This window comes from Anoplophora glabripennis, unplaced genomic scaffold (genome assembly GCF_000390285.2).
Source record: "Anoplophora glabripennis isolate ALB-LARVAE unplaced genomic scaffold, Agla_2.0 scaffold29, whole genome shotgun sequence".
Taxonomy (NCBI): domain Eukaryota; kingdom Metazoa; phylum Arthropoda; class Insecta; order Coleoptera; family Cerambycidae; genus Anoplophora; species Anoplophora glabripennis.
Window position 1 is genome coordinate 1,840,185 of NW_019416257.1, and position 25,701 is coordinate 1,865,885.

The 25,701-nt window shown below is 30.6% G+C and overlaps 1 protein-coding gene across 3 annotated transcripts; it reads right to left on the bottom strand.

The window, feature by feature from the left end:
* Positions 1 to 82: 82 nt before the first annotated feature.
* Positions 83 to 25,452, bottom strand: LOC108908583 (aminoacylase-1). Of its 3 annotated transcripts, none has more exons than XM_018712677.2 (8): positions 25,102 to 25,451; positions 20,169 to 20,338; positions 17,977 to 18,148; positions 17,662 to 17,808; positions 14,310 to 14,497; positions 14,023 to 14,252; positions 6,307 to 6,551; positions 284 to 371 (listed from the first exon to the last, which is right to left on the bottom strand). In XM_018712677.2, exons 1-7 carry the CDS (start codon positions 25,205 to 25,207, stop codon positions 6,332 to 6,334), a joined length of 1,233 nt encoding a protein of 410 aa, XP_018568193.1. In that variant the 5' UTR covers positions 25,208 to 25,451; the 3' UTR covers positions 284 to 371; positions 6,307 to 6,331. The 3 variants fall into 3 exon arrangements, with proteins under 3 accessions (XP_018568202.1, XP_018568193.1, XP_018568185.1); XM_018712669.2 differs by lacking the exon at positions 284 to 371 and having other exon boundaries at positions 5,045 to 6,551; positions 25,102 to 25,262; positions 25,320 to 25,450; XM_018712686.2 differs by lacking the exon at positions 6,307 to 6,551 and having other exon boundaries at positions 83 to 371; positions 25,102 to 25,452.
* Positions 25,453 to 25,701: the final 249 nt, after the last annotated feature.

Sequence of the window (25,701 nt, forward strand, 5' to 3'; positions counted from 1 at the left end):
GAGTAGGGTACGATTTTATTATTACATAAAAAAGCAAGCAAAACAAAAGTTAATCATTTTAAAACATCAACAAACAGAGTGACTTAACCTACAAATACAAACATTACTTTTTTACTTAAAGTACATTAGTACATAAATAGGGAGGATAAATACAATTTTATTGTTGTGCTACTCTTCCTAAGCTCGTCAATAATTTACAATAAATATTTATTCCTCGTAAAAATGTTGAAACACCCAAATATTCGTCGTTATCATGCAAAAGTATAGGTGTATTATTTATGGGTGAAAAACCAATAGCCGAAATGCCTTTTTCACGTAAATAACAAGAATCGGTCGCTGCCGGGAACACTTGGATTTTCAAGTTTAATCCCCTGCAAATAAAAAATATTTATGTGAGAATGTAGCGACTTAAAACATTTCGAAATTGAATAAAAACCCTGTAATAGGTACACAATTTACCTACAAGTCAAGATTGTTAAGGCATTTCAGCCATTTTTTCACTGAAAAGAAAAAAAAGAAACAAAAATATAACACAACTCATTAAAATAGATATATCTATATCTTAAATTTTCCTATAACTCACACATTCTTCCAGTTTCCAGTAATTGTTTTCGTGACAATGTGTTGCTAAAAAATTGAATCTAGATACCTAGTGTTCCAGCGCGGACTGGCAAAAATTAAAGTGGTCATATTTTGATAAAAAAGCACGAGATCCATATTTGCGAGGGAATGATTTTGAAAGAAATTTGCAAAAAAATATAAAAAGGTAGAAAAATCCGTTTTTTAAATTTTTCTCAAAATTTTCATTTTTCGTAGTTCCAATATTTGAGGTTTGATGTTAGGATCAAATCAAATTTAATTATAAACAATTACAAAGTAAATTTAATTTTCTGGAAAATAATAAAAATGTCTTTTTGTATTACGCTCATACAGTATGTCCACGGTTGGAGTGGAAAAGAGGAAAAATATTTTTATTTTTCAATTTACTAGAAATAAGCATTCTTGATTAAAATTTTTTCTTATCTTTAAAATGCGGTTGGCATTGAGAACTTTCATCTTGCTTATACAGGGTGATCAGAATATCGGTAAATAAAAAATCGTTCAAGAATAAACTGCCTTTGTTTTTAACAATACAGAAATGTGTTATCATGGAGAGTTGCTTAGAATTGAAATTTATATTATAATTTCAATTTGTGTATGAATGGCCTACTTTGATAGAAACGGACAGTAAAACATTTTTATAGTGCATTTTACGAGAAAAAGGCATTTAAAATATGCAGTTAGTTTATATTATAGTGAGACATTAGTGTGCTTATATTTTTTCTGAAGTGTGTGAATTGCTAAGTACAAACTAAGAAACAAATACAAGGTCTAGCAAAAGTACTGGAACGGCAGAATAACTCGGCGGGAGAGCATTTTAGAGAAAAATGTTAAATACAAAGTTTCAGGATTTCTCCCTGGCTATCCGATGGTGAACTTGACATTGCCCTTGAAGATAATTTCAAGGTCAAATGTGATTTTTCAAATGGGACCCTATACTTTTGACCCCAGAAATAAAAAGACTGGAAAATTTTACGTTCAGATATGACTCCTCCCTTTTGACCTTGTGGAAGCCCCAAGGTCGCCGTTCCGGTACTTTTGCTATACCCTGTATAACTGACTAAGAAGTTTGGAAATATTTCCGTCGCTCATACACATTAAAACAATGCCATTAAATAAAAATTACTAAATAAAGTTCATCATACCAATTATACTTGAATGATGAGCAAAAGGCTATTCTTGAACGAATATTATATTTACCGAGATTTTCTGATCACCCTGTACATGCAAGATGAAAGTTCTCCTTGCCAACCGCATTTTAAAGACGAGCAAAAATTTTAATCAAGAATGACTTTTTCTCGAAAAAGGAAAAATAAAAATATTTTCCCTCTTTTCCTCTCTAACTGTGGACATACCGTATGTCCAACCTTTTTCAAGGTTCCAGGTTCGGCAACCCCTATATTATCAGCAAATTTCGTTTGAAAATTTTTCAGTGTAAGCGTGAAAACCAACGCCTAAAATACGGATTCTATGCTTCGCTATCGATATATGACCGATCTGATTGATTTTTATCAAAAATCTCAACTGCAAGGAAAAACGATGATTTTTTTCCTCAAATTTTAATCTGCTCTTCCTTTAGTTATTCTCAATAGTAGCAAAAACCATTTTTTAACTTGTCAAATTGATTAAATGGTTTAAGAATTAGATCAGATTTTATAATTCAGAAACATGTATTCCATTTTTCCATTCTTCATTTATCAATTCATTAACAGGGCTCCATACGTTAGATGAGATCTAAATTTTGCTCCATTATTTTCAGAAACGATGTTAAAATTATTCTTTAGATTATACCATATTCTTCGCATGTGTCTTGTTAACAAAAATACGTCGCATCCTAAATTAGATTTTATTCATCAAAACATGACTTCGCCCCCAAGAAAAACCGAATGCACCTAATTACCTAAATACAGGGTGAACCATAATTAAAGTCGGACATGAGAGTACATAATAGTATTTTTGAATATGGTTTTTATTAGAAACATTTTTTCAAAAATGCTCCCTCTTCGTAATGCTGGGTGATAAAGTTTCAATAAAAACAAATCTATTTTTTATATTTTCCAATTTTTTTCCATGAAAATGAAAAATGTCACAGTTTTATGACAAATTTATTTTATTTTATTTTAAGGTTAGAAAAATACATCAAACTTATTTGTTACTTAAATCACTTTCTTTTTAAATAGTGTAGCCATGGAAAAAAAATGTTAAGTTTATCTGCAAATCTTCGTTAATTGGAAATAACAGAAATGTCAAAGTCACTTATTTCGATTTCAACGTTAAATCTGACTCACCCTGTATGAAATTTAACAAAGCAAAATATTATCTATTATTTATTACAAATATTCCACAACTAATTTGTAAATTTTTCGGAGTTTCATCATACAGTAGAACAGTTGACGCAAACATTAGAATTTACACAAATTCAGCGCATTAAATTGAGCTTAAGAATCAATCTGATACAAAATAAATATTATTACTTTCAATATATTCCTTCGTTTTTATTTACACTTTTTTTATTGGTCGAAAATGGTTTCCTAAATTCTTGAAATCCTGACAATCACATGACACGAAATCAGGCCAATACGATGACCGTTCCATTACAAACGAGTGTCTTTCATTGAAAATACCCGTTTTTAATGCTTTTCGAATTAAAAAAGTGTAACTGATCACATCAAATCAGTTCTTAAGCCAAGAATCTCAATATACACACACACAAAAACACTGTAGGTTAGTATTTACGATTTACAATAGAAGAAAAAAATAAGGATCTCGTAAAGAAACGAAAATTTAATAAAACACATACCACACAATTTGTTTGTAACTTTTTAATTAAACGAAATAGAATCAACCATTAACAAATCTTTATTAGGCTTTGGATTAATCAGAGGAAAGAAACGCTATCTCACACGTCATCTAAGTAGATTATTATTATCAGTAAATAAATATACATAAAATTTAAAAAATAATTATAGTATATTATGTATATGTTGATAATGTTATTTTAAATGATTATTTTTGATATATTATGCAAGAAAACAGTTGACAGTGCTAGCTATCTTCACTACGTAATACTGAAAGCCGAAACGTCAACAGATCCTCTAAAACTAGAAGCACCATCAGCATATCACATTTTTCCAAGTCTGTTTAGGAAAATTGCGTCAAATCCCAATTAGAGACACCCCGAAATCATTATTGAGTGAAGTTTTATTCGTTTTATAAATAATTAATGATGAGACTTGATTCGAGATTATTTCATTTGAAGACCGTTGGATTATAAATATGCGTATAATAAAAAGCAACGTTTTCTAAATGGGATTTCACTTAAAATCGCCTTAAACCCGATTATTTTAATTAGGTGTTAAGATAAACCTTTAAAAAAGGTAACCGTGTACTATACAGTGTAATTCTAAAAGATGAATTTTGGAAAACAATTTCATATGGAAAAATTTTAAACGTTGCATCAATTATTGTTAATCATTTGTGTTCCTTTGGTATATATCCCAATTGCATTTATTTATGTTTCATTTTTACAACGACACTATCTCAATTTCGTCTTTTAAATGTTTTCTTCTGGCCAGCAAATATATTTTTTTAATTTAATTGAATATTAAGTCTCGGAGGATGTATACCAAATTTTGGTCAAAAAGCTGGGAAAATGTAAGGGCTGCATCAATTTCAAATTTTTAATAACCACAATTTCTCAATATTTTTATCCATGAATTATTTAACAAAGCATGATTGAAAAATTATACATTAGCCATCATAAAATTTGTACCAAATGTACCAAACCAGTCTAACAATTTTTGGTTGTCTGAATTAAAAATGGGCAACATAAACGTTTTGATATAAGAGAAAATTATGTACCTAAAAAAGCCATAATCCATTTATTCGAAAATATACAAGAAATTTTTGGTTGGGAATTTATGAATAATTTTTAACCCTCAAAGGTCACACTAGTGCAAATTCGCACTACCGTTTTTTTTTAATCACTGGGATTTCACAGGTAGCAGCTGCCAAGGGTTTCCCCCACCAGGACAATTCCTTCTATAGCCCAAATAGTCGAGCCTTACCACAGTCTGATCGGTGCTGATTTTTTTCACCTCATTTTTCGTGTCGAATACTGTTAATAATTTTTGAATTTTTTTTTTTTTCATTAAGTTTAATTATAACGTATTTGTCAATATTTATGGATAATATTGTTTAAATTAATATTTTTATGCAAAAGTGTGCAAAATAAACATCAATTTACAGAAAAGGTGCCAAAAATCACAACTTGAAAATATGCCCATATTCGAGATAACGGGAAAAATCAACAATATCATTTTATCAATACAGGGCATTTTTTTCTTAAAAATATAGGCTTCGAATTAAAAAATCCTTTTTTTACTTTTTCTGTAGCCATTATTAAAAAAAAAACATTTTTCGAAAAATGTGTTTTTTTAATCGCATTTTTTAAAATTAATATTTTTTTTTTCAAAACTAATTACATAATTTGATTTCTCGGAAAATTTTACCCGTTTTGATATATACGTTATTTTTTCGTTAACAAATCAAGAAGACATAAAGGTTCAAAGTTGGCAAAATCCCAATTCACACTAGTGTGACCTTTAAGGGTTAATTTTAGAAATTAACCTAACTCCACTTTTTAAAAAAATTAAAAATCAGCCGTATTTATCTAAGCCGCACCAATTTGGTATTCAAAAAAAATATATATTTTAAATAAAATAAAGAAATTTCCTAATATTTCTCTAATAATCCAGACTTCTCCAATTTTCCATATTGGTATACACCCAGAACAGATCATCATTCAAATTATAATTTGACTTAAAAAAAAACCAAGAACTCAACAAAAAATCGGTTTCTCACCGCTCAGCGCTTACAACATCCAAGTTATTTGATTTACCAAACCTGATAATCCGGTTTTGTTCCCGTTTACAATATTTTTAACCCGCAAATATTTATTATATTTTATGACTCATTAATTTTACTCTCTCGCAGTTTATCCCCATTTGTTCTACAGCCAAGTATAATAATTAAAAATCAAAGGAAAACGCTGATGATCTAATTAACACCCGATCTATTAATGAATTACTATTCCTTGCTACTTACAATGGGCCCACATACGCTCTCTAAATAAAAAAAAATCCTAAAATTATTCGGATTTACTAAAACCTCACAAGCACTAACTTCGACAACAACCGCATTTAGTAACTAGTTTGCAACATTTTTGTCACTAAACACCTGTTCACCTCATTTCCAGTTAAGATGAAAAGTGTAACTTTTTGAATATCACACTATTTCACGTTCACAAATACTTCACGTTCACTACAATCGGACAGCTTGAATTGGCGGTTGTCAAGTAAAAGCGGACGTGAAGTAACTATGTCCGTGAAGTATTTGCCGACATAAAATAATATGACACCCAAAAACTAACACCACATGTTGATTAATCAAACAAAGCCAAATTATTCACTTCAAAACCTACATTTTCACGGCCTCAATCACAATTTACCAACTCTAAATCATCCTATTCTAAATTTTGGTACGTGGGCCCATTATGTTATTACGTATTTCTGTTATCGTACGTCCAGCGTTCCATTTTATATATAAATTATTCTCCAAAATTTACCATCTCTCTCGTTACACCGCATACTAAACTGTTACCGGATAAAATAACAAGCAATCAACTGAAACACTCAACCATCAAACCTTTCAAGTCAAGACTGTAAGCGGCTTATCCAGACCGCTCCTCTACGTTTGCGACGTTCTCTATAATTTTACAGTAAATATCGATTCCCCGTAAGAACATCGTCTTGCTCAGATATTCGTCATGGTCGTGTAAGCGGATCGGCGTTTTGTTCATCGGGGAAAATCCCAGAGCCGGGAGCCCTATGGAACGGACATATCGACTGTCAGTACCACCAGGGAATACTTGAGGTTTTAATTTAAGGCCACTAAAAAAACAATTTGGAGAGGTTTACGCTACCCTAGTATTAACATGTGCTACTAAAACTACGATTAAAAAACAAGCAACGAAAAAATGAGACAAGGGGTTGTCGAGTTGTCACGAAAATTGTTCATCATCTCGTAAAATGCCAAATCAAAGAAGATTTGATAATGTGGTCGCCTTTTATAAAATACCTAAGCATTTTATAAACCGGCAGATATTACAATCTGACTACGACAGATGGACAGATAAAAAACTTCTTTTTTGTTAAAAACATTAAACGTTAAAAAAGTATATATTATAATTTTGGCATGTTAAAGAGAACATAAATCCAACGCAATCGAAACAATTACGACACTACTAAACTAATGCAAACAATTGAAGGGTCAAATGAATTTCCGATTGATTGTGATTTTTGACAGACTGTATTTAGGTGAAAAATGGTCGTATCGGGAATTAAAAAAAAGCATTTTGAAGCTCCAAGATTCTAGTTTTTAGATCTTTCGGTCGAATTTTTTTAGGAGCTACGGTTATCATGCAATTCTAAGAAATAGTGCGTCAAAAAATTTTGCAAATTTTCTTTTTTTTTTCGAGTCCACGGACTTGGAAAAATTTTTTTTAGCTAAGCCATTGCATGGACTAGAAACCTTGTTTATTCAATTTCCTTTTTAAATTTCAATACGACAATTTTTCATCGAAATATCGGACTTTTAATGAAAAAGGAACCTTTCGTCTTCAATCATCGATATCTCAGCGACAAATGGTTGTACAGAGAATTAAAGGCAGTTTCGAAAACTGGAATAAATTTCTTATAACATGCTAACACAGTTCGGAAATTTGTTATTTTTTTTCACGAATTTTAAGAAACAGGAAAAAAGGGTAATTTTTTAAAAAATTGACGGCTAAATTAGAAATATTCTTTCGTTTCTTTGTTTCAAACAGTCAAACTTTTGAAAAAAATTAAAAGGTCACGTTTTTTGAGCTTAAACACTGTATAATCATGATTAAAATGGAACAAATTTTTTTTTTAGGTTTTTGCTCACATTTTTACCACAAATAACGTTTAAATTAATGAAAAAAAAAAAAATTGAATTTTTTTTTCAAAGAAAAATGGTAGTTTTGAAAAATCTGTTTTTTAAGTAATTACAGACTGCATAAAAATTAATTAGAAATTGGTCTCAAAAAACGGTATGAATCGAGGTCGAAATCTGGTTTGGGTCAACTTTAATTTTAATATAATTGATGAACAGAAGCTTAGGACAAAAAAACCGAATCGTGCTGGAAACAATTGGATTTTGTTTTCTTCAATGTCCGGAAGGTTTTTCAAAAAAACAAAAAAAAAACTTCGAAAAATTTCAAAAATTCTTTCGATTTTTTTTTTTCATCAAATTAAACGTTATTTGCGGTAAAAATGTGAGAACGCCTCAAAAAAATTTTTTTTTTCCATTTTAATCATGATTATGAAGTGTTTAACCTCAAAAAACGTGACGCTTTAATTATTTTCAAAAGTTTGACTGTTTAAAACAAAGAAACAGTTAAATCGAGATGAAACTTGACAGGATTCTTCTGGGTAAATCGAACTGTAAAAGTCATGCTTAACATCAGTCATTTCGTGAATATTTCTAATTTAGCCATAAATTTTCTAAAAAACCATAAATTACCTTTTTTCCTGGTTTTTTAAAATTCGTGCAGATGAAAAAAAAATTTTTTCCCAAAAGTTGCGGCAGCATGTTATACGAAATTTATTCCAGTTTTCGAAACTATCCTTCAATTCTCTATACGACCATTTGTCGTCAAAATATCGATGATTGAAGTCAAAAGGATCCTTTTCTATTAAAAGTCCGATGTTTTGATGAAAAATGGTCGTATCAAAATTGTAAAAAAAAAAGGAAACTGAAGCTGAATAAACAAGCTATCTGGTCCATGCAAAGGCTTAGCTGAAAAAAATTTTTCAAAGTCCATGGACTCAAAGAAAAAAATTGCAAAATTTTTTTGTCGCGCTATTTCTTAAAATTGCATGATAAACGTAGCTCCTAAAAAATTTCGACGGAAAAATCTAAAAAGTAGAATCTTAGAGCTTCAAAATGCTATTTTTTAATTCCCGATACGACCATTTTTCACCTAAATAGTGTCAAAAATCACCGAAAAAGTTCAGAAATTCTTTTAACCCTTTAATGTTTTCATTTTTGTGTATATCATTTTTTAAAACCTGTTATTATGTAATGAAAACTTGACAAACCCTGTCCATCGGACTGGTAATAAAAGAAGCATGCAAAGCAAGTTAAACGTGTCACAAAAGTTACAAATTGTGAGTCAATCAAAGAAGAGTGGTTAATTAAAGTGCACCTACTTAAAATAAAAGATTAATCGCATTGAAAATAGCTATAAAAGAAAATCAAATGAAAGCAAAATGTTTGTCTCAAGTTTCTGAAAAATTAAAAATTTATGACTTATTTTATTTCAAAATAATTTTCATAAATTTTCAATAGAAATTGTCGAGATCCACTCATAAAACTTAACAGAATTCCAAACAAATGTTTTATTTTTATATTTTAATCTTTACATTGAACTTTTATGCTTAAACAGCTTCGATCTAATAGGGTCGTTTCCTAAGCCAAACTCTATACAAAGTGTCTTATAACAAATAGCATAATTATTTTTTTGTTTATCATATTTCATTTTTGAATGACATACTGTAGTGACAGAGAAAATAAGGAATTTTCAATAGATAGATTATTCTGTATCTACAATGCAACTGGATTTAGTTGTAATAAAACATCAATGGAGATATACCATTCCATTAATAAAGAAGTCTTTACAGTTACTGTAGAAATACAGTCCCAATGTGTTAACTTTAACAATTTACGTCATTATACATTTTGTACAACTTTTTTCCACAAACTTCTCAAATAAGTTATTAAATTATTAAGTTTACTTCCTATGAGCTTGAACCTAATAAAATATTTTTTAGTTCCGGAAACTGGGGTTGTTAGATCCTTCGAATAGTTTCAAATTGTAGTTAGAACTGTTAGTTCAAACCTTTCTGTATAGATGGCGTGGCGATACTAAAAAATTTTTTGAATCCTGGAACGTGGAAATGCTGTCTATCTGAGAGATCGTTAAATTTTGAGTAATTTTTGTAATATAAAGTTTTTCCCAATATTTACTTGTTTTCGAGACATGTCGACTTCAATATGCAATGTATGAAGTACCAGGAAAATCTATTATTTTATCTAAATCACACCAAGACAAAATATTCTTTTAAAATATTGTTAAAATGGCTTTATTCACACCACATACTAACTAACAAACAATAAATTATAAAAAAAATAAATGATCAACGACAGAAAAAAAATTGTGCAATGGTAAATCTGATACCTAATATAGTTAAATCGAAAGACGCAAGCTGATAAAACTGTAATTATTGGAAAACTAATATGTGTCATCCGTCATACATGTTTTATTGACTGCATTTTTTAATAACATTTGATAAAATACGATTCGTCTCTGCCCCATAAAAGATTTGCCATTGTACAAATTTTTTATCTGTATAGATCAAGGGTCGGCAGCTGGCGGACCGCGGTCCAGATCCGGACAAAAATTTTTTGAAAATATAAATTACTCAAATAAATTATTTAAAAAATATTTTTTTACATTTGAGTGCCACCCTTACCATTTTTTTTAGTATTTTACAATTGTGACTTAATGCAAATGAAAATAAAAAATTAGTAAGAAATATGAATTTTTTTCTGGACCTCGTTAAAAAATTTCAAAAGTATCCGGACCCCATCTAATATTACTTGCGGACCCCCGGTATAGATCATTGTTTTTTTTTTATAATTTATTGTTTGTTAGTTAGTTAGTATGTGGTGTGAATAAAGCCATTATAAAAATATTTTAAAAGAATATTTTGTCAGTGTGATTCAAATAAAATAATAGATTTTCATGTTACATCATACATTGCATATTGAAGTCGACTTGTCTCGAAAACAAGTAAATATTGTGAAAAAATTTATTTTACAAAAATTACTCAAAATTTAACGATCTTTCAGATGGCCACGCCATCTATACAAAAAGATTTGAACTAACAGTTCTAAGTACAATTTGATGTTATTCGAGAGAACTAACACCCCCAACTTCCGAAACTAAAATAAATTTCTTCATTTCGGATATATTGGCAGCGGGACTGTTAAATGGCACACCCTGTATATTCCTTACAGGAATTTTCATTTACATTGGCAAATATGTCACGTCTCATTGTGTTGTTACGTTAGCAGTGCCAACAACGGCCAATAGTAATATCTAGTTGCTTAAGAATATATCTACAATACGCTGGATTTAAACGCGATTAAACGCAAATATCTCATTCTGTTAATGAATTGGAAGCTGGGAATTGTGTATGTTTACTGCTAACATTTATTTGTGTATTTTTGTTTAATAGTTCTAATACACAATTTCCACAAACTGTCATCAAAAGGAAATATGTTTTACCTTTTTTCTGAATAAAATGATAAAAAATCAAAAAATTATGAAATGCATATTTTAGACATTTTTTGAAAAATATTAAAACGGAAAACAACCCCATTATTTAATTATAAAAACATTCATTTTGCAATATCAAATAAGTTGACATTATTCATTCATCAAATAAGACAAAAAACAACACAAAATACAGGGCGTTCAAAAAATGGTGGTCAATCTCACAGATTTGTGTAGGATTTGCAAACATAATGTTGCACGTTTAAATAAACTTTTTTTATTTGGGTATACCGTGTAGAGTTATTAGATCTTGACACTGTGAGCGGAAAATATTTTTTTTATATAATTTTCTCGTTTCTCATAAAATTTGGATAATTTTTGGGTAAAAGCTATGCCGGTTGAAGCTATTTCTGACTTGGGGTACCCAGTAGCAGAGTACCCTAGGCAAACCTGTCCCATCAAAAAAATGTATAGGCCTACATTTATATTTGATGTTTTTTTCAAGTTTTTATACTTTTATAAATGAAAAACTAATTTTTTGATAATACATCAAAATATTTTCAAGATAAATGTGTTTTATGATGAAGATAATACTATTTTCAACATATCTCAATAAATACTTGAAAACAGAAATTAATCATTTATGCAACAAAATAAGTGAGTAATATCAAAGAACCGGTTATTGTTTTAATTTTTTATTATTTTTGAGATATGCCGGAAATAGTATGGTATGTTTATCCTTAAACTTGTTTGTTTCAAAAGCAGTTCATTGACATCAGTCCATAAAAAACAAGTATACTTTTTTCACTTAAAAAGGTACAAAAAATCTAAGAATGGCAACAAAAATTATAAAAAGATCGAGTTCCCATAAGAATTTTTTTTTTTTTTTCAGAAAAACCTAATAACAAAGGTCTGTGTCTTTTAAAAATTGAAATTAATTAAATGGCTAAATTATGATATAAAATGTTTAAAACTTACATTTTACAATACAGGGACTCAAAGTTGAGTCATTTTTTTTAACAGCTTGAAGACCTAATAAAAAAAGTCGATTTACCAAAAATCGTTTATATAAAAGTTGTCAAATTAAGCTATTATTAACAATTATTTAAACAAATTGGAATTTAAAAACTTTATAATACAAACCTGATATATTGTCATTTTCGACCAGTCCATTGTAAAACATAAATTGTTTGTTTACTACCTATACTGGGTGTGTTTTTTTTTGTAGTTGCACGGTTTTGAGTACGCTTTCCGATTTAAGAGTGCTAAATAATTCGTACAGCAGTGCGTGATATTATTTTTGATTTGTGGGTGTTTTGTGCAATAAAAATGGCGCATGTTTATGAAAACAATGAATTAGTGGAATATTAACTTACGGTGAGTGTCAACAAAATGCAGTCGCAACATGTCGCTTGTACACGGAAAGGTTTCCTTTACGAAATCATTCGGCTCCACGGATGTTTGTAAATTTAGTTAAAAGACTCCGCGACACAGGGCATTTAAAGGAACAACGAGGTCACGCTGGAGGATAAATTGTGTGTTTACTAACATTGAACTAGTGCTTGTTGTTGGGTCGTTTTCGACAATTTCTAAAATTTCTTCCTCGATCTCCACCATTTCGCGTGGAGGAGGTCTTCTAACGTGACGTTCTCGTTGTTCCTTTAAATACCCTGTGTCGCGGAGTCATTTACAAACATCCGCGGAGCCGGATGATTTCGTAAAGGAAACCTTTCCACGTACAAGCGACATGCTGCAGCTGCATTTTGTTGACACTCCCCGTAAGATAATATTCTATCCACTAGTTCATTGTTTTCATAAACATGTGCCATTTTTATTGCACAAAACACCCACAAATCAAAAATAATATCACGCACTAAGTACTGTACTAATTATTTAGCACTGTCAAATCGAAAAGCGTACTCAATACCGTGCAACTACAAAAAAAAAACATACCTAGTATCAATTACAACGTAGTCGTTGAAAATGACAATAACTCAGGTTTGTATTATAAGGTGTTTTAATTTCAATTTTTTTAAATAATTGTTGATATTTGACAACTTTTATATAAACGATTTTTGGTAAATCGACTTTTTTTATGAGTTCTACCAGTTGTTAAAATAAATGACTCAACTTTGAGAACACCCTAACCAGGAATTTCGTAACCTCAAAAAATAGGCCAAAAATTGCAAAATTCACGAAAAAGTGCTAGGATAAGTACAAAAAATTTTTTTTTCTATATTAAAATGTTCATTTATATGGTTAAGACCCCGCCAAACGTGAATCCGCGGTCAGAATTGATTATTCTTTTTCTAACCTCAAAAAAAACGGTCTAATTAAGGTCAAATATCATGAATTTTCAAAAAATTAGTTTTGCGCCAAATTTTGTAATTTTGTACGGGGGTTTTTGGGGTCGCTGATCATGGATCCGAGATCAATTTTGCAAAATTCAAGATGGAGGATCCAAGATAGCCGACCAAATTTTCAAAAAATAACACATTCATGCCATATTTGGTGTACGGGGGTTTTCCGGTGCTTAAGAGATAAACTCATTATTTGGTTTTTATAAAAAATTGGTCCTATAAATTATTTGCTATGCCCTCGGTTGCTCAAAATTTTTACTCAAAAATTATCCAAATTTAACAGAAAAACATAATAACAAAAGTCATAACAAAAAATCGATTTTCAACTCTTAACTTCAACAGTTGGTAGTTATTTTTGCAAGGTCTACTCAAATGGGAGAGATTGCCCGTCGTTTCCTGGACACCCTGTATATTATTAAGAAAATAAATAATGCTGAATCAATTTTTTCAATTTTAATATCCACTTTCCATCTTCAAAGATGGCACCGCTAGCGATTTAAACAGCAACTAGACTGATCCCTATTAAATAAAAATTCTTCAGTTTTATTTTTTAATTTTTGCAATGGACGATTGAAGTTGTGACACTACAGTGAAACATGAAAACAGTAGTAAAAGAGAAAATCGAAACAAAATACTCACAGCTCATCGGAAGCCTCCTTAAAAGCGATCCAGAACGGATTGGTGTTATCCAACTTCGTCGCGGGTACCTGCGGCTGTTTCTGTTCGTACTCGATGCGCACGCCTTGACCCGCGTCGCTACACCATCTGTTGATGGTTTCCTCCCATTTTTTGATGTCCACCGTGATGGGAATACGACAGTCGACGACTATTACGAATTCCGGAGGAATCACGTTGGTCTGAATGCCACCCTGTAATAATCAAACCTCAGCACGTATGTATTTGCGAGTAGCGAACGGGTGAAATACCTTCATCTGGGTTAGGTTCACGGTGGTGACGTCTCCGACCGTCAAGGTAGGGTTTTCCGCTAATTTTTGTTTCTCTCGTCTTCGGAATTCAAAGAACTTGTTTAGGATGTAGTTGACTTTCTCTCCGGCAGTATTGTCGAGTAATAAGGAACCGTGGCCGGGGTTTCCCGGGCAGTGGATATGCATGTCTGAAGGAAAAAATTTATTTATGCTCTAGCGGAAGCGCATTAAACTTTATCGTTGCCACTGATAATATAATGATTCATAATTAAATTTAATAATTTCAGCAACTATTAAAAATATAAATACGTTGCAAAATACAATTTCAAATAAGTTTATATAAACGGTTTTTCAGTAAGAACTATGACAAAATTTTAGTATCTTCTATCCGTCTCAAGTCCTTGGGTCATATGGATGCGAGACGCATTTTTCTCTGAATAACTCAACGAGATCGAATTGTGCAGGAAAATGGCTTCAAATAAAATTCGTAGGATTTTGAATGGTCCAATCAAATTAGATTTTTACGTGTCAAAATTTAGTTCAGTAAAAAAAGACACGTAAAAATTAAGAAATATTCCGTGGAACTGAAAAAAGGTATTTTTCGTTGAATCTTGCTTAAACACTGGTCAACATTTGATCCACAATAAAACACCCAAAGCGGTCTGGTCCTTATAGGGTTTTTGGTGTCGCTGATTACGATGAGTAGGTCAGTTAAGCTCAATCACATCAGTTTCAAGATCATTTTAAGGTCATTTGAAGGTCAAGTAGAGAAATAACCGTCAACAAAATCTGAAAAAATTCATATGTATGTCCCTAATCACGAAACCGTAGTTGACCCCGCAGCGACTCCCAGGGGTCATTCAAGGTCATGCCAAGGTCATTTTGAAGGTCAAGTAGAGAACAGATGGTCGAAAAAATCTGGAAAAATTCACAAATATGTTTCCGAGGTCACCAGAGGTGACTGTCGGCCATTTGGATCCGCTATCTTGGATTTGGATGAAAATCTAACTTCATATTCGCGATCAGCGACCCTGAAAACCCTCGAGTAAAAAAAAAAATCAGACAAAAATATGCTGTAGAAATATATATGACCCAAAGGGTTAACTGACCTACTCATCATAATCAGCCACCCTAAAAACCCTATAAGGACCAGACCGTTTTGATCTTGGTGTCATTGAGACTTTTGTTCAGAAAGCTGGAACCTACCTTTCTGCAAAATTTCAGCGAGAGTTACCGAAAGACCATTTTCCATATATTTTCTGCAGGGTCCTTTATTAGTTATTGTAAAAACTGCATTTTTTAAAACTTCTATATCTTTAAAACAAAAAAAGATTTTTTAAGAAACTTTCACAATATGTAGTTCTTGGCAGGTAGAATAAGTGCAGTTTTGTAACATTGCAAAATATTTAGAGTTTTTACACAAATTGAGATTTTCGAAGTCATTTTTTTTTCAAGTTTCAATAAATCATACAGTAATGCACTTACATAACCCATCTTGGATTTAAAATTTTCTCCAAGTTGTACTTTTCTGTGGAAATTGTGCGCGTATTGCCAAATAATTGGAAATATAGGAAAAATCTTGAACTTTGACTTCTTTTTTGGGTCGAAAAATGTAGATCTCTTTCTTATAGTAGAAATTTAATCAGAATGGCATTATTGCCATTTGAAAGCCGATATTTTTTCACGAATTAAATAAAAATGTTCTTCTACGACCAACAGGAGCCGAGAAATTATTATTTTTAAATCGCTACGACATCACTTATTAATATTAAGGTCTGAAATTTACACATGATGTAGTTGAATACTTTTACTTCAAAATAAAAAATACTCCGCAACGATTTACTCCCTTTTTACAGTAAATTTAATTTTGTTGGGACCCGTAAAATGCTCGTTTCGTTCGACACGAGGCGCGTGATGGGAGAAGAAAGACTGTGACGCGACTGTTGTATTTGTCGATCCTAGGACCTAAGTAATCAACTTAGCATATTTTTTTCTCCTTTCAAAACAACAACGCGACGAGCGAGCGAGCGGAGCAAGCATTTTACGAGGCCCAACAAAATTAAGTTTACTGTGAAAGAAAAGTCAATCACTGCGGACTATTTTTTATTTTGTAGTAAAAGTATTCAACTACAAGTGTAAATTTCAGACCTCAATATTAATAAATGAAGTCGTAGCGATTTTTTCAAAAAAAATAAAAAATTTCTCGGATCCTGTTGGTCATAGAACATTTTTTTTAATTCGTGAAAAAATTTCAGCTGTCAAATGGCAATAATGCCATTCCGATTAATTTCAACAATAAGAAAAAGGTCTGCATTTTTCGACCCAACAAAGAAGTCAAAGTTTCGGTACTTAGATTTTTTGCATATTTCCAATTATTTTGCAATATGCACACAATTTGCACAGGAAATTACAACTCTTGGAGAAAAATTTAAGCCCAAGATGGGTCACATAAGTGCATTACTGTGATTTATTGAAACTTGAAAAAATGTAATTTTTCAAAAAACTTAATTTTTGCAAAAAGTATAAAATATCTTGCAATGAAAAAAAAACAACTGTTTTTTGCAAACTGTAGAGGCCATTTTAAAAATGAAGCCCTAAAGTAGTTCATTCAGTTATACGAAATTTTTCCTAATTTTTACGTGTTTGTTTACTGAACTAAATTTTGGCAAAAAAAACGAAGTATTTTCGACAATTTGACAAGCCTGACTAATGATAAAGTATTGAATTTGATCGGCACCACAAAAGCAGATTAAGTTATTTTTTATGTCAGTAACCGATACAGCCTCTAATTTTATGTCGGAATCTGGGATCAAAAAATTTTTCCAGAATGTCCAAGTCAAAGGTCAAATCCAAGGTCACCATCCAATTTGATATGCAAAATCCTACAAATGTTGCTTACAATTCGATCTTGTCAAGTTATTCAGACAAAAATAAATTTAATCTATAAATGATCTACAGACGTACTGGGAAAATATTCCGACCTCATTTTCATACACAAAATTTATCGCTCTATAAATTGCTGGCATAAAAAAGGTGTTCCATTCAATATTTGCAAGAAAATCTTGGTCTGACCTTGAAACTTAAAGTCAAGGTTAAATACAAGGTCACCAGAATATTAGTCACTTTCGCCATTCTACAATACCTTACAACTTTCACCTGAAACTTTTTTGACTTAATTCTGAAAAGTTATTGGGGATTTGGGTCTTTTTGGGATCCTCTGTATATCTGTTATCACCGTGGTGATGTAACAACTGGAGCATCGGGGCGTTATAATGTTGTAAATTGTCGAGATAAATTTTAAAAAATTTTTTGGTTACGAGAAATGAAGATGATTAATAAATGTTTTACTTACGCCAAATGCAACGTTCGGCATAAAACAAGGCGAATTCTTCGGTAGGATTGGCCATCCCTTCGTCCAGTGCAAAGGCAACGTTTAAATCACGGAATTCATTCGTGTGTACGAACTTTCTCATCCCTTCCACTCCTCCAATTTCTTCATCTGTACGAAATAATAAATCGTATAAATTATCCGTTAACACGATTTAATTTTTTTTTAATAAAAATTTGTGCAATTATTTTATTTCCAATGCATTCCAGATAATTTACATCTCAAAAGATTCTACTCAAAAACTGAGATTTATATTCAAATACCTCAATTACTACCCACCGGGAACGAACGATATGTGCAATGTTCTTCTTAAAGTAACACCCTGTAGTTTTAAGCGCCTAACAGCTTCCAAATACTGAATACCCACGCACTTCATATCTTGCGAGCCTCTAGCGTAAATGTTCCCTTTCTTATCAATATGGGCACTGAAAGGCTTATAAGTCCACTTGTCCTAAACGGAATTAAAAAGGAAATAAATGGACGACAGGACGAATACAGAAGTTCGACGAAAACGCTTGGCCAAGCTTTAGTGATTGCTTCTATGTCGCAAACTAACAATAAAAAAGTCTATATAAATGCTTCGTTTTACACATACAGGATATTAAACTTTTTTTTTTAATTTGTAATGTAAATTTCCAAATTCAATTTCGGCCAAGCATTTTAGTTACAGGCTATCTCCTAAAAAACGCCGCAAGCCATAACTCCGTTATTTTTAGTCTGATTTTAAAAAACAAAAAATTATATGAAATGGCTCTAAATACACTATAGAGTTAGCCTATTGGAGCGTATTTATTATTATTTTATTTTGAAAAGCGATAGTCAACTTTTTTTTAAATGGCAATATAGTTTTTTTTTATTTATTATTATGCAGATTTCTATTCTGAATTCAACGGTGTATATAAAGTTTACTTTTGTGAAACATGCATTACAGAAAAAGCATGAAAATATTAGTCAATACCGCATTATTAGCGTCCGGTTGCTTAATTGTCAACAAACATATTTTGACTAATCATGTATGCCTGGAAAACAAAAAAATAATACAACAAAGCAAGTAAATGTCATTTTAGCATTCGGGTCCCAGTATTTGACGCATTATAGTAGGTCATTTATTGTAATAAGCTCAACAGTGCAAAATATGAGTAATAATCAATAATTGACGGACATGATTCAGGTATACTTTCGGTGTAATAAAAATCGTGGTGCAGAAGTCCGCCTTTACAGAGAACTATTTCCTCACAGAGAAGTTCCAGAACCACATAGATTTGTAAGACTTGAAGAAAATTTGAGAAACTATGGTGCTTTTAAGAAATCAAAGCAAGAAGAATGCCAATGTAATGAAAACATCAAGTTCAATGTTTTTCTTAACGTTGAACAAAACCGAGAACTTTCATTCGGAAAATGATAGAGAACGACGGCTACAATTTGTTTCTTTAGTTGTTTTGTTTGTTGTTCTACGTTTAATGTGTTTTGTGTTTAATTAATAATATTTCGTGTTGAACTTTGTATAATGGTTAATGTATTTAATTGAATTGTCTTTTAATTGATATTAATTGTATTGTTTCTTTCCAGTTAACTACAAAAGTCTCTTTTGAGTTTTACTTGTTTTGCTGTATTATTTTTTGTTTTCCATGGCACAGATGATTAGTTAATATACATTTGTCATGAATTAATAGCCGGGCGTCAAATGCGGTATCGACTAATATTTTGTCATCTTTTCTGTAATAAATGCTTTACTAAAGTCAAGTTCATATACATCGTTGGATTCAGAAAATAAATCTGCGCAATAATAAATAACAAAAAAAACTATATTGCCATTTGAAAAAAAAAGTTGACTCACTTTTCAAAAAAAAAAAAAAATAGTAAATAAGTACTAATAGGCTCCCTTTATAATGTATTTAGGACCATTTCATATAATTTTTTGTTTCTTATTTAAAATCAAACTATAAATAATGGAGTTACGGCTTGCGGCGTTTTTTAGGAGACAGCCTGTAGAACTCGACAACGGAAGATCATTTTAAAATGTGAAATAACTGATTTGATGCAAGAATCCATCTCAAATGGGACACCCTGTATTGTTGTCAGTCACTTAAACGTGACCAGTCATTCCAAAATAATGAACACTTAGTTTAAAGCTTAGAGCATATTCCACACGGAAGAAGCACTCTTACGGCTACAGTGTAGACAGAGAGGGGAGAGGGTAGTAGAGGGGTGGTAGAGGGGAGCGGGCAGTAGAGGGGGAGCGGGTAGTAAAGGGGGAGGGGGTAGTAGAAGGGACGGAAGACAGCATTTACACTTTTTAACATATGCTCTAATGTTTAAAGTAATAAATAAGAAAATTAAATACAAACAATTTGATTTCAGGATTATTCGGGATTTTGAAGTCTCAATATCCCAAGATTGTGGTACTCTATTATTAAAAAAATATTTTTTCGTTACTTTCAATATGAGGGAAAATAGTATGGCCAACTTACTTCAAAAACTGGTACAACATCCATATGACTATTGAGCAAAATCGTTGGCGAATCAGGTTCCGATCCCTCCCACGTTATTATCACTATGGGCTTGCCGGATGTAATCTCGATAACTTTGATTGGTAGTCCCAGACTTTTAGCCTGCTTTTTAAGAAATGTAACACAATCATCTAAAAAAAATAAAAATAAATAAAATACAACAGATATGTCAAGTTTTTATTTAAGTACAAGTAAAATAAAAAAGCAACGAAGGGAGAAAGTTACGTATAGAATTAATCACATAACATTCTACCCTCATCGTTTTCGTTTTTCTATCCAGAAAAAATTAGAGAAGCCCAAAGTTTCGGGAAATTTTATTGCGATCCCAAAAAAATACATAAAGAAAAACAATTGAATGTTGTATTTTGGAAATATAAGTTAACCTTTTATTTTTTTATACAGAATATCCTGAACATGTTTTTTTTTTAATTATCTGTCTTTCATGATTACAATATTGTATACATGTCATATATTTGTTTTCAGTTTGACTTAAGAAGAACGAAAATTCCCTAAAACTTGGTTTTAACAATTTTTTCCTAAGCAGAATGTGAAAAGAAATAAAAGCGATATAATGGAATACGAATAACCCTGTACATTACATGGTACACTGACAGAAAAACTACATTTGCAAGGCTACCTACTTCTTACTTGCAAATGGATTTAAAAAAATATTAAAATTTATGTAAAGTAATTAGTAAAATCCACATACAGGGCTCCAATACAAAATATTAAAGAAGAAAGCGACCAAAAAATTTGAAATAAATGTCCTAAAAGTGATTTTTCCAATACAAGTACATAATTAAAATCTAAGTAATATGAACAACCTTTCTTTTGAATATTTACAATGTATACTTAATATTGTAACAAATGAAATGGACTACATTTATTCGCCTCTAGTTTCTATGATGAAAATAATGGCAGTAATTAAAATAAAATAAAAAAAGTAAAATAAAACTTTGTCGATAAACATTTCAATTTCAAGATGAAATTGATGAAATTGATTTGATGAAATTTATTTGATGAAATTAAAAAAATTAACTAGTCTTAGACATATTCTATATAGCAATTTTGTTCTAATTTTACATGATGGATAACATCCTGGATCACTCATCATCCGGTATAGTTTGAGTTGATTGAAAAATCCAGTGGCATGCAAATGCCATTGCAAAGAATATTTTTTGAAATAAATATGCCACTGACTAAGAAAAAAAAGATGTAATATTTAGAAAATACAAACATTTTACTGAAAAAATGTTCACTTGTTTAATCACCTTCAAGAAAAAGTAATTTTCAGTCAATGCGCATCAAAATTTTTACAATTAAAATAAGTTATTAAAAAAAATTCTTATTTTTTAAAAATAATTTAAAAACCCGAGCATCTGGAACAGGTCTGCAAGCGTCATTAAGTTAATAACAAATTGATCTAAAACTTCTCCATTTAACTTTTCTGTATAGTGCTTGAGATTGCAATACATGAATCACCAAAATGGCCCACCCATTATAAAAATGGTTTTTGAGAGTACTCCATTTAAATAGACATCATGCATATTTTTAAACGAGAAAACATTAATTTCATGTACCGTGCATAAATCCTTCTGTAGCATGAAAGAGAGGCCAAAAAGTGACTTTTTGACTATTTATCTTGGAGAAAAGTAACTTTGGTGATCCTTTTTTAAAAAAGTATAAAAATGTGATCTAAGTGATCTCACCTTTCAGCCTTGCAAATATTTTTTGCATTTTTTAATTGCAAATTAAAAATTCTAACAACAAAAAAGCAACTTTTAATTACATAGATTTATATTTAGTGAAACTACTAATTTTGGTATTTAGTGTAATTAAATCTCAGAATAAAAAATATTTATTTATTTATTAAAGCTTTAAGATAATAATACTTTTAATAGTCATTGTTATCTAGATTTACTAGTTTAACTTTAACTTTATAACTATCGTGTAAAACATTATCAAAATTAAAGATCAACGTAATTATATATAATAAGTTCATTAACTCCTCTAAAGAAGAAAAGTCTACAAATCAACTAAATTTTAATCCATTATTAAACACTCACTATGATATCTTAATAATATATAATATAATACATAATGTAAATTAACAAATGAACTACGTTTGAAATAACTGTCTGGGCTTTATCTTTAATTCCAAAAATAACCTCACAATTGCTAGGAAAGTATAAATATAAATGATTAAAAGCTCATTATATTTATAGGGAGTAAAAAAAATTGTCAAAGTGAATGATGCAAAATAGTGTCCAAATGGTTTCAACGAGATTTGAATATTACACAGGTTCCCTTAATTCAAATACCAGACTTCTACAGTATGTTACAGAGATGACCTCTGACTTCATGTGACTGATTGCTTATTTATTTATAACTTCTATTAACTATAACACCTCAAGTTTAGTAACATGTACAGTACTACCATATTTATCTGGTAGATCTCAGTTTATCCAAGTTTTAGGAGTTAAGTCTGCTGAAATTGTCCAGATTTCAGGTGTTCCACAAGGTTCTGTCCTTGGACCTTTAATATTTAGTTTTTATTAATGATATCATGTCTGATTTGAATGTAAGTTATTTATTATATTCTGACGACACGAAAATATTTTGTTTCATAAATAGATGTTACACATAATCTACAAAAAAAACTAAATTTAATAATCTCCTGGTTCATTTGAATGCCTGCAAAGTGTAATGTTGTGACTTTTACTGGCAGTTGATTCAAATCCTATACTATTATAAACTTTATAGGCTTATTCTACAACGACGTGACCTGGTTAAAGATTTTGGGGTATTTTTTGATCCTAAATCTTCTTTAACGAAATATAGTGAAAATATACTTAAAAGTCCTTACAAAAATTTAGGTTTCATTGTTAGTAATTCGATAGGTTGCTGTTTAATACACCTGTCAGATCTAAGCTTGAGTACACTTCTTTGGTTTGGGCGCTTGTTTATAATAATCATTTAATGTGTATGGTAAAAGTGCGACAATTTTTCAAATAAGCTATGTTTACACTTGGTGGCCACCATCTGTCAAGGCGTTTGCCTCAGGAGTATGTAATGTATGATGAAAATGTTTAAGAAATTATAAATTTTCACATTCTCCAAATAAATATGCAGCACCAGCAACTTTTCCAAACAAAAAATTACTGTACTAATTGTGTAAAGCTTCTCCCATGTACCAAATGTTTATCAATTACAGTGAAATTGAATTACGTTTGGATATATTTTATGTTTGTAATTTACTGCCATTTATTTTTGTTAGATATGTGTTTTTGTAGTTTACAGTTAGATATTAGTTTTTTTTTTTTATTACTATTGTTTCTACCTTATCCTGTAATTAGGCATTTGCCCGTTGGGTATTGTAATAAATAATTTAAATTAAATAGATAGGATATTTATAATAAAAAATTTTGGATGAAAGTTAATAAAAACCGTATAAGAAATTTTCTAAAAACTCCCAATGTACATGTTTGTATGATTTTTAAAATTTTAATGCAAATTGTACGCCAAACAAAACACAAATAAAACAATGCAGAGCAGGTTCTTTATCACATTACATAATTTTCTGTTAGTATTTAGAAAAGTGACAAACACCCGATTGCTCTGTAGCATAAAAAAGTAGAGGCAAGTGAAGGAATTATTGCTCTTGAGGAATTTTGCTAAAATGGACACGATTTTCGATCTATTTTGTTATGACTATAAAATGTACGAACTGATTTAGAAGACATTTTAAAAAATCACTGTCAATAGGTCATCTTCAAAATGTTACACCTTCGTAGTCAAATATCATAATTCATTTGAACCTTGCAGGAATTTGACAAATTAAAGGACACCCACACAGAAATATAAACCCATTTTCAAGAACACAGGTTATATTTTGTTTAATAATTTAATACAATGACACTTTCTGTAAAGTTTATTTCTTTATTGATACCTATGCCTGGTTTTACATAGTTAACATCTTATAATACATATTACTTGATATCTTTTCCTGCCTGCGTCCTGTCTTGATTTCCTGGAGTCAATGTTTAATAAAAGTTGGTTTAGTTTGTCACGTTTTAATATTATTTATTATAATTAAAGAAAGTCCATTGGCATACTTTGGTAGAATACTTTGCAACAAAATTCTAGATTGCATGACTAATTACAGGAAAAGCTTTTCAACGGACTAATCTATTTATGATCATGAACACACTATTATTGATCTAAGATGTACACCTGCAGCAATACTGCAGGCAGACTGGAGGTATTTTCATTGAGGTGTAAAAAATATTTCACCCTAAATCCTTTATATTGCATTTATCTAATCAGTTTTATTATTGGCGTTATATTCCTTATTCAAACACTACATCAAAATTATTTCTAACATTCTGCTTACATTGAATATTTAAAACTTCTAATTTTTCTCATTTGAAAAGAAAATATGTCCTGGATGCTGAATATAATAAAATGTGTCTCTCTTTATAGCGTTTTCAGTTAAACATTTTGGTTTAATGCATATTTGTCTATTGAAAAATAGGAGGTCTTCTTTAAAAGTTACATAAAACGATATGTTGTAAAATTTAAGTTTAAGAGAAAAATTCACAAATGCCTTTTTTAAATCAATCTACTTGCTAGCTTTGTAATACTTTAAGGAAAAAACATACCATGCAATTGTTGGGAGGTTAAAGGATTATTTCTTCCTGATCAGAAATATTTCACTAGATAATAATTCCGGAAAATTAAAAAATATTGAACAAACTCCACACCCAAAAAGCGAAGCCAAGCCAAAAGAATTTCTAAACAAATGACATACGACTACGCAAATGTGACCTAGAAAATCTCTAGCGTTTAGCAGGATTTCACGTATATTAAGTATTTCATAGTAAAATTCGCTTACCATAATTGATGTCTGGCTGAACTGAGGGAATTTGCAAATATTCCCTAAAATTGTTGACAGCTTGCGTATCCAACGCTTTCCTTTGATCAGCTGATAATGAAGACATCTTACGACTTTCCACCGAAATTCTAAAGAAATCGACTGTAACTGCCGCAAGAGAACTGAAAATAAACTAAATTTATCAACTTATGGGCCCCTTTTATTTTATACTGCTTTACGTCAAGGCTACTGGAATTATTTAATCAAACAATTGCTCTAATTCTCTAGTTTATTATTTATGTGTATGGTTCGATTATCATACCATCACGACACCAAACAAATAACATTGTTTAGTTAGGATTTGTGGTTTATTATATTGTTGTTATCAAATTATTTTCGCTGTAGAGAGTATGATAAGAAGCAATAAAAACCGAGATTGAATTTTAAAATAATTTCAAATGAATAAATATTCTTTATTTCAATACCTACGCAAATATTCCTTTGAAGTATATTCAAATTTCCCGCTATCTTTTAAACAAATCAGCTGATATGTGTCATTTCGCACGCCACGTGGTATCGCTGTGGTATTGGTTTAAAATCTGTCTTTTTGTACAAATTAGA